Here is a 17,637-nt window from a genome sequence, read left to right on the forward strand (position 1 = left end):
TTCAAAAGTGAGTTATAAACCCCTTCCTCCAGGGGTTTCCATGGGACATATTCTGAAATAACTGTTCTGGATGCACCAAACCTCTCTATGGCAATCGGGGCAGCGTAGCTGTGTGAGGAGCCAAGTGACCCCTCAGCCCGCACAAGCTTTGGAGGTGGGAATGCTGCCACCTAGGGGCTAAGAAAGAAACTGCCAAAGCTAGGGTCTGAGCCATGTTGATAAAAACATTTATTGAGCACTTTCTAAGTGCCGGGCACTACGCCAAACTCTATGCCAAACTCTTTGTACATTTCATCATACTGGATCCCAATGACAGCCCTATGAGGTAGTACTGTCATAAGCCCCATTGTACAGATGAGGAATGCGGGGCTCAGAGAGGTGAAGTGACTTACCCAAGGTCACACAGCAAGTAAGTGTCAGTGCTTGGATCTGAAGCCAGATCTGGCTGACAGCGGAACTCTAACCACAACACTAGAGTGCCTCCTACATGCCTACATCACAGAGTCATCTGGGGATGCTGGGAGAACTGCATGTGAAAAGGTTTAAAAGGTAAGGGCTCCAACCGTATCAGGCCCCTGAAGAGCAGCTTAACTAGAGTCTGCCCCTAGGCAGCCTGGAGAAGGGGTGGGTGGGACTGCCCTGTCTTCTCTCTTAGGCAGCCTGACCACCAGCCTGGACCAGCCAGACCCTGGGCCATTCAGGCTCAGCTGCCTCAGATCCCAGAAAGCTGCAGGGCTTCCCAGCAGGACAGGAGACACAGCGAGGCGGCCTTGGGCCAGGGTTTACAGAGCATGTTCCAAAAGGATTTTGACCAATGGCTCACTTCCACTGGGAAGGATCTCGCGTCTGCTCCTAGAGGCCCTGGACCCAAAGGTGAGGATCAGGCAGGATGCGGGAGCAAACACCATGGGTCCGTCACTCCGAGGCCTGGATGTAGACAGGCACAGCAAGCATGGCACACGGGCCCTCGGCCCCTGCCTGCAGCTCCGCCAGGGCCAGGTTGGAGCCCAGGCCCTCGGCATGCCCAGGCACCACCAGCTCAGGTTCGCCCCCCACCGTCCCCCCCACTACGATGGACAGCACGGCATCCGGCTCCGAGAAGGGCGGCTTGCCTGGGGCGGCCTCGGGCACTGGCCCAGGCCCTGTGTCCTTCAGCTCCTCCAGCTCCAGCGGGTCAGGCATGGGGGTCACCACCTTGCGGCCACCAGTGCTGCCGCTGCGGGGGGCTGCCCTCCTCCGGGGGGGCCGCCGGGCTTGCAGGTCCTTGTCCTTTTGGGGGCCGAGGCGGCAGCGGTGGTCCTTGAGGTACTTGTGGCGGGAAAAGCCCTTGGCGCAGCCGGCACAGCGGAACTTGTAGTTGCCTGTGTGGGCGCGCTGGTGCTCAGCGAGGTGGGCACGGCGGCTGAAGGACTTGCTGCACAGGGCGCACTTGTGGAGCTTCATGCCTGGGGAGCGAGAGGAAGGCAGTGAGAGGCACCCAAACCCTTCACCCTGCAATGCTGCCCTAGCACTTGGAACGAAGCCCAGTTCCTCAGCTTGCCCTACGAGCATGGGTGTGGTCTGGGCCCTGCTGCCTCCACTCTCATCTCCCACCTTCTCCCAGCCACTCACCCTGTGCCAGCCTCCTGCCTCTGGGCCTTTGCTTGTGCTGTTTCCCCTCTGCCTGGAACAGCAAGCTCAGCCCCTGAACCTTGACTAACTTTGCCAGGTCACCATCATCTCTCTCCTCTCTGGTCGGCCTGCCTCACCCTGGCCGCCTCACACCATTCCCCACAGGGCAGCTAGAGCGGTCTTGGTAAAACCTCTCCATGACACTCCCTGCTCCAAACCCTCCAGTGATTCCCCAAATTTCCCACAGAGCCGCCTGCAGCCGGCCACCCCCTTCACCTCTCAGACCCATACCCTTCCTCTCCCCTCTCTTGTTCTCCGAGCTCCAGGCCTCCCGCCCGCCTTTCCTCGTCTCAAACACCCGCCATTCTCTTCCCTGCCTGAAGGCTTCGCACTTGCTGCTCCCTCACCCTGGAAGCCATTTCCAGCTCTTCTCCTCCCTCAGACTCAGCTTTTGTGTCACCTCCTCCGGGAAGCCCTCCCTGATACCCACTTCCCTTCTTTCTCTGCCCCCTCACTCTGCTTATTTCCATCTTTGCCCTCAGCATATTTTACTGTAACATACGTATTTGTTTGCTGTTCATTTTTGATCTCTGCCACTAAATGCTAAGCTTCCCCAGGAGGGCAGGATGGCTTCTGCCTGATTCCCCCATGGCACCCCCAGTGCCTGACACATGGTATTCTCGCAATAGTTACCCACTGGATGAATCACTGGTGCCTCCATATCCACCATGAAGTCAACTCCGTCCCACGCACAGCCTGTGCCATGGCCCCCTCAGCCTCCCTGAGATGACAGCTCAGAGAGGGGGCAGTGACTTGCCCGAGGCCACCCAGCAGGACAGTGGTAGTGCCAAGAATCAAGCCCAGGCCCTCTGTCTCCAAGTCCTCAATCTACTCTCTTAGTTTTCACACTTTCTTTAGCCACTAGATCCTGTTTATAAACCAGTGGTTGTTAATCAGGGGTGACTTTACTCCCCAAGGATCTTTTGGCTTGTCCCCAGAGACATTTTTCGCTGTCATAACCATGGGGTAGAGGCCAGGGACGCTGCTGAACATCGTACAGTGCACAGGGCGGCCGCCCACGACAAAGAATTATCCAGCCCCAAATATCAATAGTGCAGATAGTGAGAAACCTTGTTCTGTAGACCAAGTGGTATGTGGAAAGCCAGCCAAGCTGCTCTGGAGAAGCAGCAGCCCCAGGAGGAGCTCTGTGGAGCCAACGGGAAAATGAGGAGTGGTGTGGAGACCCCTACTCCACACCCCAGCTTCCTCGCTCTGCTGAGTGGGCCAAGGAAGCTCCCTGGCCTTATCTTGGACCCACTCAGAACTGGATCTCCCTCCACACCTGACCCCACCTCTGTCACACTGGGTGCCTCTCTGATATACAGTCATCTCCTCCTGAGTCAGCTTCCTCCTCAGCCTGGGGGACTGTGGTTGACTCACCTCCGTACACCCTGAGGACCCAAACACAGGCCAGGCTCATGGCTCACAGGAGCAAAAGTCTATTGGCTGGAAGGTACCAGGCAGGGAAAATAAGCCTCACAGGATGTGCTCGCTCTTTCTGGGGTTCCTGCCCAGGGGGCTTGAGCTGAACCAGACCCTCCTGGCACGTCCAGGAGCCACTTACCGGAGTGGGAAAGGATATGAGCCTTCAGCTTGTCTGGCCGGTTGAACTCCTTACTGCAGCCCGTGTGTGTCCTAGAATCCAAAACACTGGTCAGGGGAGCTCACTAAGCACAGGACTCTCTTGCTAGCCCTGGGCAGGACGGACTCGCTTATCCACCCTAAGGGCTGGGCAGGGAAGCAGCATGGGGAATGAAGCAGCCAGGCAGGACCCAGGACAGGACAAAAGGAGAGAGGGCCTGCAGCCCTCGGCCCTGACCCCCTTCTATCCCACAGCTGGGTAAACCTGCCCCCTCCCACCCATCGCCTCTACTCACGAGAAGGGGCATTTGTATTTCTTGAATGGCTCATGGATCAACATGTGTCTCTTCAGTTTGTCCTTGCGGTTGAACGCGGACTCACACACTGAGCATTTGTAGGGCTTCTCACCTGCAGGAGGAAACACAGATGCGGGACCAAGGGTGCCGTGAGAGGGAGTCTGAATATGGGGCGCAGGGGTCTCCATTAGAGGACAGCAACTCCTCTAGGGAGGTGGCCTGGGGGAATATTGCCTCTCCCTTTCCTCGGGACTTTGCTTTGCCAAGGAGAAGAGGAGGCTGTTTCAGTTAGGATGGGCAGAAAGGGCCTCTCTGACGAGGCAACACCTGAGGTGGTGAGGGAGCGAGCCATGCAGGAATCTGGGAGTGAGAGTCCCAGGCAGGAGGAGAGGTGGGGCACTGCATGTGTCTGAGGAACAATGGGGAGGCCCGTGTGGCCGGGTTGGAGCCGGGGAGGGAGAATGAGGCAGAAGAGGAGGTGGGCAAGGCAGCCAGGCCCAAAAGGGAGGGCTTGGGAGGCCAAGGTTTTTACTCTGAGCCGGATGAGAAGCCACCAGAGGGGCTGAGCAGAGGAGGGACAGGATCTGACTCGAGAGTCTCACAGCCTCCCTCTGGCTGTGTGTAGAGAACAGATTGAGGGCGTGAGGGTGGAGGCAGGAAGGAGGCTGGTACAAGAAATGGGAAGTGGCCAAGTACGGGTGATGTTCAGAGAGCAGAATCGGTAGCCCTTGCCAACGGACTGGCTGTGGGGCATGAGAGAATCTAAGGCGTGGGCTGGGTGGATGGCCGTGACATTTACTGAAATGGGGTCCACCACAGGGGAGGGGGGAATTACACCTTATCTGGTTGAATCCTTGCAACAAACCATAAGGTAAGTCTTAGAAGAGAAAACTGAGGTTCCTGGTCTACACCTAGTGTTTGGGGGAAGTAAGATTCCAGCCCGGCAGTGTGACCCAGAGTCCACCTGAGTTGCCCCAGATCATCTGCTGCAGAACCCATGCGTGGGGCTGGGGCTGAGGGGTGGCAGGGAGAGCAGCTCTCACCTAACAGCGGTCAGGGGTCAGAAACTGCCCTTTGGAAAAGGTCTGTTACTGGGTTGCTTTATTTCCTGCCATTATTTCCTCTCTGTTCTCCTCTCTGGGATGAATATAGTACCTTTGAAAAATGCCAACCCAACGATTGAGGAAATTCTGGCCCTTACAATGGAATGTTCTGCAGTCATTAAAAAGATTAACGTCGATCTGCGTTTCCCGATCTGGAAAGATCTCCTGGCTATATTGCTAGGGGGAAAAGAAAAGTGTAGGACAGCTTAATACAGTCCCATTTTTGTTAGAAAAAAATACAATCCCCATACTCCAAAAAAGCCCTGGCCATATGGGTTTGTATCGACACAGAATATGCAGGGAGAAACGTAGGGGAGGGTACACAACAAACTGTCAGTAGCAATTAAGATTTGAAGGGGGAATTTAACATTTTACTTTATGTACTTCCATACTGCTTCCATTTTTACAAAAAGCATGTATTACTTTTGAATAATAATAATTATTTTAAAAACCATAAAGAAAGCAATTTGGTAATATCTATCAAAATTGCCAATGAAGTTACTTTTTTTTCTTCTTTTATCATAAATATGAAATATATGTAACAGAAAATTTACCATTTTAACCATCTTTAAGTGTACACTTCAGTGGCATTAAGTACATTCTTATTGTCGTGCTACCATCACCACTATCCATCTCCAGAACTTTTTCATCATCCCAAACTAAAACTCGGTACTGCATATACATTTTAACCTAGCATTTCCACTGCTAGGAATGTACACTACAGATATATTCCCAAAAGCTTGTCAAGAGACCCATACAGCATTGTGTAGACAAACTAACAGTTGAAAAAATAATTTAAGTGTCCATCCATAGGGAACTGGTTAAATCAAAGATGGTAAATGCAGGAGAATACTATACAGCTGAGAAAAAGAAAGTGCTATTAGGAACATCTCCAAGGTACCTTGATAAGTGAAGAAAAATGGCACATAGTAGAGTTATAATATGTGCCTATTTGTGTAAAAGTAAGCACATGTTTTGTATAGATGTAAAATAAAACTAGAATGTCCCAGATGAGACCACTAACAGTGATCACCTTTGGGGAGGGGAATTAGGATCACTCTTCAAACTGCAACCTCCAAGTCACAAACTGATGGTGGTTATTTTAACAACTAAAACTGTACAGATAGAAAATATTGTTTTGTGAAACTTCTGTTTCAGTATATTCTGTGTGTAAGTATGTGTTTCCTGGGTTGCATATAAAATGTATTTTTTACCGTAGGCCATAGTAAAAAAAAAAAAAAAAGAAATCAAAAACCATTTGGATTGTCCATCTGAGGAGAGATGCTTTTGTACTATCAAGGATTTTTTCCTCAGGTTTTCTCAATCTTTAGACCCTTTTCAGTATAAAACAGAACAGAATTTTTTAACTAATAAAAAACATTTTAAAGCTTAAAAGAAAATAAAGTGTCGATGTATCTCAGCTGGGGAACTAAGGAGAGAGGGTTCTATCCAGGTTTGGGAGGGAATTTTGCATCGAGCACAACGCCCCCACCCCCAGGGGCTCAGAATGGCCTCAGGGGCAGAGCCAAGAGTCCCCCCACCTGCCTCCCGAGGCTCATCTCCACTCTAGTGTTGGTGGGAACCCCTTGTTCACTTGAGGGGGCAGGCAGGGGCCAGGAAGGAGACGGGAAGGGGGGATGAAGAGAGGGAGGGGATGGGCAGGAGGGGGCTCAGGAAGAAGGCTGAAGGAGATGGGGAGGAAGGCCAGAGGGGGATGGGAAGGGGAACAGAGAGGGTGTCTGGGGGGAGGGGAAGGGGGACTGAGCAGGAGTTCGTGGGGGACAGGGTACCCACCTGAGTGGATGTGAGCGTGCAGTTTGAGGTAGTGCTCCCGCCGGAAGAACTTCTTGCACACCTGGCACTTGAACCTGCCCCCGCTGCCGTGGGTGGGCAGGTGACGCCGCAGGTAGCGTTCACAAGGAAACACCTGGCAGAACAGAGGAGTCAGCGTCAGGTCTGACTCACCAGCCCTCACCACGTTATGAGCTCAAGGGGCCCCTCGTTACCAGCCCTTACAGAAACATCTTCCTTTCTGCCCACTAAAGGTCAAGGCCCACAGTGTCAAGCTCAGCCATTAGAACCTCATGGCTCCCACTACTTACCCATAAGCCCAGTCAAGACATGTCTGCCCTGAGCTTCTGCCCAGGCTGTTGTTTCTACCCAGGGAGACTTTCTCTTAGCCTGACAAACTCCTACTCATCCTTTAAGACCCAACTCAGGTCACTGCTTCTGTGAAGCCCTCCCTGACTCCTCAATGCCACACCAAGCAAAGCAAATTCCACCCTTGAATGCCCACCCATATTTTTAAAGTCAGCATCTAACTTATTGAAACACAGCCCTTTGCTTGTATGGGATCTCCAAGAGGGCAGAGAGGGGCTTTCATTCCTCAGCACAGGGCCTGAATCAAATGACTGACAAGCAAAGGAATGAATGAAAAAATGAACAAATAACTGAAGAAATAAATGGAAAGGTAATAAAAAGCCAGAAAACACAGAAGGCAAAATCTCCTGCCTCCCCAGGCACAGGAAGAGCATTCATTCATTTTTTCATTCATCTGATATAGAGAAGTAGTCAAGGACACAGACCTATCAACTTACTAGCCCCATCATTTCCTAGCTGGATGACCTTTCTGTGCCTTGGTTTCCCCGTCTATAAAATGGAGATAGTAATAATTTGCCTACCTCCTAGGGTTAAACGAGTCAGTTCAGATAAAATGCTCAGAACAGCATCTGGCACATGGTTCTTGCTAATTCACGATACCTTTTATTCAGACCACAAATTCCAAACCCCTAAATTAGGCTATATAATTAGAAACATCTACAATGAGGCCGAAGTGAAACCAGGGCTGTCTGTCCTGGAAAATCTGCCTCGTAAGGTTGTAAGAAAATGAGTAGAACAAAGAAACCAGTTAAACACACCAGGGGGATGCAATCAGCAAAATCCAGACTTCAGGAAGCTCCACAGGACCGATGGCCCAGTTTCTTCAACAAATACATTAAAAGAAAAAAAAAAAGGAGCATCGATGGGGGAATCTGTATGTTAACAGAAACTTTGGTCGTATCAACCAATCACAATATATCGACCTGATTCAAACAAACTTTACAAAAATTATGTTTTTGGGAAAAGTGGAAAATGGAAAACTGCCTGGATATTTGATGATATGAAGGGCCAGGCTTTAGTGAGGGCTTCCAGATCCACTGAAAAAGAAGAACCAGTAATAACAAGGATGATAAGACATCAGGAAGCTGGAGGCCGCTGTTCAGATGCTGGGCCTGGGCCCAGGAGAGGCCTCACTCCACATCAGCCCGGCCTGGCTCGCCTGGCCCAGCAGTAGCCCTGCGATGGCCACGGGTGGTATCCAGCGGATAAGACGGGCCAGGCAGAGCTCTCGCTCTTCAAAGACAAAGTGTCGTCTGCGGAAACAACACCAAGCTTGGCCTGCACGTGTGTTGAGGCAGGAGGGGAGAAGGAGATGGTGGGGTCTTCACTCCATCACCTCTCGCCCCCTACTTTCGCCCAGCCAGCAAGGGCAGGGTTCCCCACCTTTTGGCAGTGCGGGCAGGGGAAGTTGTGAGTGGCGGTCTGCAGGTGGTGCTCCAGCGCCTCGGGGGTGGAGTACTTGTTGACGCATTTGACACACCTACATGGGGAGGAGCAGAGAAGTGAGAGAGCGTGAGTGTGCGGGGCTGGATGCCCCAGCAAGCGTGGGAACCGGCCACTCCCCGCCCCCAACACCAGGAGGCAAAATCCCACATCTGGTCCATTCTCGCTTGCCACCGCCTCCATCCTAATCCAAACCATATTGCTCGAACGTGTGCAGTAGCCTCCTCCCTGCCCTAATTCATTCTCCACAGGGAAGCCAGCAGGAGAGCCTTTACAGATCAAAATCACAGCTTACCCTTCCCCCTCCCCATATCCCCAAGTCCATTCTCTAGTAGGTCTGTGTCTTTATTCACATCTTGCCCCTAGGTTCTTTTTTTTTCCCTTAGATTCCATATATATGTGTTAGCATACGGTATTTGTTTTTCTCTTTCTGACTTACTTCACTCTGTATGACATCCACCTCACTACAAATAACTCAATTTCGTTTCTTTTTATGGCTGAGTAATATTCCATTGTATATATGTGCCACAAAGTGAGAGAGTGGCATGGACATATATACACTACCAAACGTAAAATAGATAGCTAGTGGGAAGCAGCCGCATAGCACAGGGAGATCAGCTCGGTGCTTTGTGACCACCTAGAGGGGTGGGATAGGGAGGGTGGGAGGAAGGGAGACACAAGAGGGAAGAGGTATGGGAACATATGTATATGTATAACTGATTCACTTTGTTATAAAGCAGAAACTAACACACCATTGTAAAGCAATTATACTCCAATAAAGATGTTAAAAAAAATAAAAATAAAAAACTAAAATTATGTGCTTACGACAAAACTTTTTTTAAAATAAATTTACTTATTTTATTAAAAAAAAATCAAAATCAGACCATGTCACACCCTTGCTTAAAAATCCCCACCTTGGCTTACAAGGCCCTACTGGCCTGACTCACTCCCAGCTCTCAGCTTTCACCTTTCCCCATTGCCCATCTCACATCCTCTGCTCCAGGCCCCCCGGTCTCCTGAATGCACCCAGAACACACCAAGCTCAACCCCACCTCAGGTTCTTTGTACTTGCTGTTCTTATGACCTGGAACGCTCTTCCTCCCAGTCCTCCCCTTGGCAGCACCTGCTCAGCCTTCACGTCTCAGCTCAAATGTCACCTCCTCAGAGATACCCTCCCCGACCACCCCGTCTCAAGGTGCCCCCCAGAGCCCAGCCCCAGCCACTTCCTATTATGTTCTCCACTTGTATTTTTTTCTTAGCAATTATTATCTGGAATCATTTATTTGCTTACTTCTCTGTCTCCTCCACCAGCAAGTGGGCTCTGGAGGCTAGGACCATATCTGTCTTGTTTGTCTTGTTCATAACCTGCTCTGAGCACCAGGGACAATCTCTTACATGAAAGAGTCAGACAAGGACCCACGGTAGAGCACAGGGAACTCTACTCAATACTCTGTAATGGCCTATATAGGAAAAGAATCTAAAAAGGAGTGGATAGATGTATAAGTATAACTGATTCACTTTGCTGTACACCTGAAACTAACACAACATTGTAAATCAACTATACTTCAATAAAAATTAAAAAAAAAAAAAAGTCAGACAGACAAGGACCCAGCTCTGGCTTCTTCCCATCTCTGACCCTCAGTTTCCTTATCCATAAAATGGGGTAGGAATTCCAAGTGGACCTGCTCCTCAGTTTTTCTTAAGATCATAACAAGAGTCAAAGGACACACTGGTGCCAAACAGCTCATAAACTGCAAAGCACATAGACATGGTCTTTACTCTAAACATCACTCGCTAACATGCCCGCAAAATAGCAGTTTCAGGCCTCAAGCCACCCTAAGGAAAAGATCCCACCGTCTCCCCACCACAAAACATTCACCAGCAAATGGGCCCGTTTACAATGCAGTACTACTGAGGAATGCCAGAGGCAGGTGGGCAATTCATGTTAAAAACAGAACCATGGACCCTGCCATCTGTACACCAGGGCACGTGGGAAACCCGCAGTCAGGCTGCACCTGTGGTGGGCCCCGGGGACGCCCCCTCAGGCCACACCCTGAAAACCACAAGCTAAATGCCTCCGGATGGCAAGAAAGAAGGAGCAGGAGGGGTGAGAGCAGAGCTACCAGGAGGGCAGAGACCTGGTGAGCTAGTGGGAGGAAGAAGACAGGAATCGCACAGGCTCCAGCAGCAAGGATGCAGTTTCGCAACACCATTAAATGAAAACTCCCTGCCAGAAACACCACCCTAACTCTGTCACCCAAAGTAACATCCCCAGCACCAGGTCAAACCAGAGTCATGTGTCTCCTGATACAGCACACTGAGAAAGACACAGCGTCGCTTTGTGATACTCCTGCCAGAAGTGTCAATCCTGGCTCCACCCTGAGGTCAAATCAGACAAACCCAATGTACATTAGGTAACAGAATTATATTGATTTCACTTCCTGATCTTGATAACTACACTGTGCTTATATAAGAGGTTATCCTCATTTTTAGAAAATACACACTAAAGAGAAAGGGTAAAGGAGCATCATGTCTGCAAATTATTCCCAAAAATCTCAGAATGTGATAAAGTAAGTGTATAAGGATTGTAATATCGGGGAAATCTGGATGAAGGGAGTACGTGGGAATTCTTTGTACTATTCTTATAACTTTTCTAGAAGTCTAAAATTATGTCAAAATAAGTTTAAAAAGAACACTTCCTGAAAGCGATTGCCTATGGGATGAGGGAGTGGGTCAGGGTGGAGAGGGAATTCCTTTTCACTCTATGCCCTTCTGTAGTTTTTAAATATTGCATTGTATGCACATAGCAATTATTTTTTTCAAGTAGGTAATTAATCTTTTTTAAACCCCTCTGTGATCTTTGACCTGCAAAATCACTTCTAGGAACTTATTTACAAATGAGCAAAGATATATGTCCAAAGTTGTTCCTGTAGTGTTGTTTAAAATAATGACAAACTGGAAATAACGCAATTAACCTACAATAAGGAATGGGTTAAATAAATTACAGCCCACCCACATACAATGGAATACTAAGCAGCTGTTTAAAAGAGTGAGGCAGGTCTGTTTGTGCTGAGGTGCAAAGATATAAACATTATAGTTTTAAGTGATAACGCCAAGTATACGGAATGAGCCTGTTAAATTTTAGACTGTTTGTCAGAAGTTGTGCAACAGGAAGACGGTGTGATGAATTTTCACCAGATTCAATAACTGTATTTGGGATGACCTAACTCAAATATAGCCTGTGATATTTATAGCTATAAATATGCTTATTACAGATATATACCAAAGGACATGTACCAAGAGGTTAACAGGGTTTTGTTTTTTGTCTTCTTGTGGGTTTTTCTAAAAATCCATTTCTGTGCATTGAACACGGATGACTTTTGTAACTAGAAAAAAAAAACATATTATTTTTAAAAGGAAAAAGTAAACATACAGCATATATATAGTGACATGTATGAAATTCACTTGAGGGAGTGGGGAGGCTCCACAGACAGGCCAAGGCAATGTGGCCCAAAGGGAGCAGAGCAGCCGGACCGACAGGACCTGCCCCCGTGAAAATGGAATGAAACCGCCACACTCACTCAAATGTCACCATGAGAGAGAAATGAACTCTCACCTTGTTAAAGCCACTGTTATTTTGGGTCCCTGTTACAAGCAACCAAACCTAGATTTAAATTATATAATTAATAAACACTGCAGCAATAATATTTATTGAGTACCTATTATGTTCCAGGCACCATGCCTAACTGCTTCATACTCATCTTACTTGATCCTTATAAATAATCCAATAGGGCAGGCACTGTCGTAGCACCATTTCACAGGTGAGGAGACTGAAGTTCAGAGTGGCTGAATATCTTGCTGAGGTCACCCATCAGGTTTGCGGCTGAGCTCAGATTTGAGCACAGGGAGGTGGCTCCAGAGGTCTTACCATTACCCACTACACCATTCCACCCTTGGGCCATCCAGATGGTGTCCTGCCTCCCTGCACCTTACTTTGGGGCCAGAAGCTCCAACGGCTCCAACGGGCCTCTGACCCTCTAAGCTTGGCAAGAGAACCTGGGAGAAGTGATCTACTGCAGGCACAGGGCCATCATGGGGCTCAGTTCTCAGCCTGTGAACTCCAAAACCAGAGCTATGAGGCTTCCACAGTCCAAGACAAGAGTTTGAATCCCAGCTCTGTACTGACGTTGTTACTCTGGTGGGCAGGTCACTTCTCCTCTCTGAGCCTCAATGTCCTCATCTTCAAAATGGGGAGAACACCACAGCTATGGACTGAACTGTGTCCCTCCAAAATCTGCATGTTGAAGTCCTGACCCTCAATGTAATGGTATTTGCAGATGGAGCCTTTGGGTAGTGATTAGGTTTAGATGAGATCATGAGTGTGGGATCCTCCAGATAAGGTTAGTGCCCTTATAAGAAAAGATCAGACCGAAAGGACGCCCTCTCTCTCTCATGTGTCTATAATATTTTGTTATAGCCACCTCAGCTGACTGATACAACCTACCTCCCAGGATTGCGGGGATCAATGTCCCTAAGTCAGGCCAAGGCACCTAGTAGTTGCTCCCTTCCTTTTACTTGGCATCTCACTCCAGAGAGCCACACAGCTACAGGGACTCATAGAATATCCACAGATTGGAACAGCAAAAGCAAAAGAAAATGCCCTCTGAGAACGAATGAGAATTACGCATCATTATCCAGAAATCTCCGCCCCTTAGCTGGTCAGAGCTTCACCTGGTTTTCCTGCCTCTCTGGCCCCATCTCCCAATCTCCCTCAGGGTCAGTTGCCCTACACCCCATTTCTCGAGCCCCAGTCCCCCTGCCAGCTTCTCAAAGCTCTTGTGATTTCTACAAGGCCCTCATGCCCTGGCCCCACTTTCTCTCCCAGGCCCCATCTAACATCTCCTCCCACTTCCATTCTACAGAACAGTCATTCTAAACCACATGCTAGTTTATTTTATATCACTACACCTGCTGTTCCTCCTGCTAGGAATGCACTTCCCACTACCCACTGTCTACCTGGCAAACTCCTACCCATCCTTCAAAACCCAGTTCAGATATCACTGATCCTGGGACACCTTTGCTGCCCTACCTCCCACTTTGGGTAATATGTATATGATAGCATTTTATCACAGTATAGCCTAAGAATATATACACTCCTGTCTCCCTAAGCAGCCCATGCACTCTAAACTCAAGGTCTGTATTTACTTATTTTTGAACCCCAGAAGCCTCACCCAGGAGTTAGAGGGGGGCCCCATTAACAGAGGTCATCAGCCAAGTCTGTGCAGATACAAGTTTGTACAGAGAAGCAAAAGCCATTATAACATGAAAATGTTCACTAATGAACTAGAAGAAGTCCCTAGACAAACACTCCAATTTTTTTTTCACTATCCCCATGCACTACGTGCTGGGTTTTGTGAGGCAGCTGCTCCCAAAAGACATAAGGCAAACGCGCGGCGAAATGAATGCAGAGCAAAAATGAGGGGTTCCACCAAGTCATGAAAGTGATGCTGGATGACACCATCGGCATATGAGAGTCTAGAAGAGGTACCAGAAAGCAATCGAGGAAGAGAAACTCTACAAGGATGATCACAGGATCTATGGCTCCAAACAGAATGACAAGGATGATCACAGGATGGATGGCTCCAAAGAGAATGATCTGCTGAAGATCTAAGGACTAAAAGCACGACGCAAAACGGAGGGAGCCCTTCATCATTTCTGTCAAAGGGACCTTCTTTATGACTGAAACAGAAAACTACAACAATATAAAGGGTTGTCAGAAAACTACCCCCAATGAAATCTACATTTGATTCATTCCCTGTCCATTCTAAGAATCAGCATATAGCTTCAACTTTAACCTAAATTTTACAGATTATAAAACAAATGAATCTTATTTTTATGATTTTTGCTTTCAGATACATACTTGTTCATTTTTTCATTTAAGAATCAGCATACCATTCCAACTGTAACCTAAATTGTGTAGACTATCAGACGGAATACTATTTTCATAATATTTTACTTTAGAAAAAAAAACAAATCTTTTTTCCACATGAACAAGGAAAGATTGGCTTCCCTTTTTTAAGATATTTTTTCTTTTTTTTTAGGGTAACTGTCTGCCAAGTTGAAGAATGATATAAGGAGGGCCAGCATCTTTTCCGCCCTTCAGTGCCAAGACACAGAACCCTCTCTGCCAGGCTGGACCCTGGAGCCTCAGATTCCCCTTTGAGATGTCCCACTGGTCCTGAGCAGTCAGAACCACCAAGGGACCAGACCCCTGGGCTCCCTGCAGGGAGAGGGAAAAGGGAGGGCACGTACTTGTAGACGGCACTGTCCTTCTTGGGGCTGTGCTGGGGCAGGAGGCTGTGTGAGTACTGATGCACGCCCAGGTCGTACAGCGAGGGGAAGTCCTTGCCACAGAGGTGGCAACGGTAGCTCAGCTCCTCCTGGTGGCTCTTGATGTGCTCCAGAAAAGTGTCGAGCTTTGGGAATGTCTGCGCGCAGCTTTTGACCACACACTTGTACACCTTGAGGGAAGAGGCAGGGTCAGTGAGGGAAGGCAGGAGAGCTGCTCAACTGCCGCCCCCTGCCCTGTGGCATCCACCTCGAACACTGCTTGTGGAAGACCCGACCGCTGTTTCCCTGCTCCCCTGCTGCTGCAGCCCTGGTCTTATTTTGATTAGAGGGTCCCCTCCTCTCAGCCAGTCACAATGGCCCCATTACCCTCCCTGCAGGCTCTGTGTGGTCTGGGTATGCTTAAGAAAAAATATCCAAAACCTGGAATGATAACATCTTGAAAAGATGTGAAAAGATGACATGACATCCTTCCAATGTCATGCTAGAATAGTGGCTCTCCAACTTGAGCCTGCATCACGATAACAGATTATGCCACTCCCAGCGAATCTGATTCAACAGGTCTGGGTGGCCTGAATATGTGCATTTCTACCAAGTGCCCAGGTGATGCTGAAGCTGCTGGGCCAGGGACCTCACTTTGAGAACTGCTGTCTGGCAGGCAGTTAGGTAAAGGCAGTTAAGCCACTGAGGGTGATCTCACCCTCTGGGTGATGTGACTTGTTTTGACTGTTTACTACTGATTAGGACCCAGACTCTAAAGTTAAATGTCAACTTATAGAAAACTGATCCAATGTAAATGATTTTTGTCATGTAGAAAAGATAACTCCAAAGGTTTTGTTGCCCTGTAGGACATTAACCAGATTTGTATCTAACTTAGCAATCTTATTTCAGGATTCCTTTTTTTCACTGGCATAGTTACATATGGGTATAGATATCAGTGTTTCATATCCTCTTTTGACTGGCTTTGTCATCCTCCCAGTTCCCTCATTAATGAGTTAAGTAAAATTCTGACTCATGTTCACTATGTTATTTGTATGAGAATGATGTTTTTTAACATTTTGAAAATTATACTTTGACAAGTAGTACACACTCCTCGTCGGGCTGCATGACACACTCAGATACAATTCCACATGCTCTTTCCTACTAACAAAGTGAACCCTGATTTGCTCAGAGTGGCAAGATGCCAAATCAAGTTAAAACATTTGATCCCCTGGCTCCCTTACATCGAGTGTCAGCCATGTGACTCCTTTCTCCTTTCTCCAATGATAAGTAGGCAGTAGTCTTTGGGGAAGGAATCACTCCCAGAACAAAAAGGCAAAAGCTTCCTAGGAGAAGTCCCCTCTGTTTTTTACATTTGTCCTGACTGGAATATAGATGTGATGACTGGAGGTATAGCAGCCATCCTGCAACCTTGAGGATGAAAGCCACATGCTAAAGATGGCAGAGCAGAAAGTCAAGAGAACCCTGCTATATAAGCCCAATGCTACCTACTTATGGACCTCTTGTGATATGAGAGGGAAAAAAACCCTAACCAGTAAGCCAGTTATCTATTATTTGCAGCATAACAATGCATTCCTAAATGACAGAGCATATGCACTGGCTCTGACCAATGAGAGGTCTACAGAAGGCTTCTGGGAAAGGTTTCCTTGTTCCTAAAGAAGACACAGAAAATACAACCCCTTTATGCTCACGGGTAATACTGTGCCTGATCTTCTGCCTAGGAAGAGTGACTACCATCATAGGACCACAGGCAAACCACCAGCAGGGGACAAGGCCACACCCTGAGACAGTGGAGACAGGAGCTAGAAAGACACAGGGTCCTTGATGCTGGGTTGAGTCAACTGACTGTCTCAGGCCCACAGCTGCCCTATCTTGGGTTTTCTTGTTATGTGAGATAACAAACTTCCTAATTGTTTAAGCCAGTTTGAGTCAAAGTTTTCTGTGATTTTCCCCCAAAGATATCCTAACTTAACTCCATCAATCTCCCTGCTAAGAATCTATCATAAGGGGACTTCCCTGGTGGTGCAGCGGTTAAGAATCCACCTGCCAATGCAGGGGACACGGGTTCGATCCCTGGTCTGGGAAGATTCCCACATGCCACAGAGCAACTAAGCCTGTGCGCCACAACTACTGAGCCTGTGCACCACAACTACTGAAGCCTGTGCTCCCTAGAGCCCATGCTCCGCAACAAGAGAAGCCACCGCAGTGAGAAGCCCATGCACCCAACACAGCTGAAAGAAAAAAAAAAAAAAAAAAAAGAATCTATCATAAGGAAGAAGTCAGAGATGTGGACAAAGATTTGATTACAAGAATGTTCACCACAGTTTTGTTTATAATAGCAAAACTCAGGAAGTAACCTAAATGTTCAATAATAGGGGATTTTAAAAAATGTAGCCATTGGGAATTCCCTGGTGGTCCAGTGGTTGGGACTCCACTGCTTCCATTGCAGGGGGTACAGGTTCGATCCCTGGTCAGAGAACTAAGATCCCACATGCCACATGGCATGGCCAAAAAAAAAAAAAAAATGTAGCCATTAAAAATTATGGTTTGTCTTTTTTTAAAAAATAGTGACATGGAGACTTCCCTGGTGGTCCAGTGGTTAAGAATATGCCTTCCAATGCAGGGGACATGGGTTTGATCCCTGGTCGGGGAACTAAGATCCCACAAGCAGCGGGGCAACTAAGCCTGCGCGCCGCAACTACCGAGCACGCAAGCCACAGCTAGAGAGCCCGTGTGCTGCAACTACAGAGCCCACGCACTCTGGAGCCCAAGCGCCACAACTAGAGAGAGAAAACCCGCACACCACAACTAGAGAAAAGCCCACTAGAGAGAAGCCACGTGCCACCACTAAGATCTGACGCAGCCAAAAATTAAATAAATAAATATTTTTAAAAAATAGTGACATGAGTAAATGCTCAGAATATAAAATTAGATTAAAAAACAATGGGCTTCCCTGGTGGCGCAGTGGTTGAGAGTCCGCCTGCCGATGCAGGGGACACGGGTTCGTGCCCCGGTCCGGGAAGATCCCACATGCC

General features: G+C 48.1%; 1 protein-coding gene across 8 annotated transcripts in view; it reads right to left on the reverse strand.

Moving 5' to 3' along the window:
* Positions 1–211: 211 nt before the first annotated feature.
* ZNF341 (zinc finger protein 341) overlaps positions 212–17,637 on the reverse strand; it is a 43,841-nt gene continuing 26,415 nt past the window's right edge. For all 8 annotated transcript variants that reach the window (XM_028499459.1, XM_028499458.1, XM_028499456.1 and 5 more), the window contains 6 exons: positions 14,567–14,775; positions 8,195–8,291; positions 6,446–6,578; positions 3,549–3,660; positions 3,236–3,306; positions 212–1,445 (listed from right to left, as the gene is read on the reverse strand). In XM_028499459.1, the coding sequence (XP_028355260.1) occupies positions 916–1,445; positions 3,236–3,306; positions 3,549–3,660; positions 6,446–6,578; positions 8,195–8,291; positions 14,567–14,775 (1,152 nt within the window). In that variant the 3' untranslated portion in view covers positions 212–915. The remainder of the gene's footprint in view (positions 1,446–3,235; positions 3,307–3,548; positions 3,661–6,445; positions 6,579–8,194; positions 8,292–14,566; positions 14,776–17,637) is intronic.

Source organism: Physeter macrocephalus, chromosome 14 (assembly GCF_002837175.3).
Source record: "Physeter macrocephalus isolate SW-GA chromosome 14, ASM283717v5, whole genome shotgun sequence".
Classification (NCBI taxonomy): domain Eukaryota; kingdom Metazoa; phylum Chordata; class Mammalia; order Artiodactyla; family Physeteridae; genus Physeter; species Physeter macrocephalus.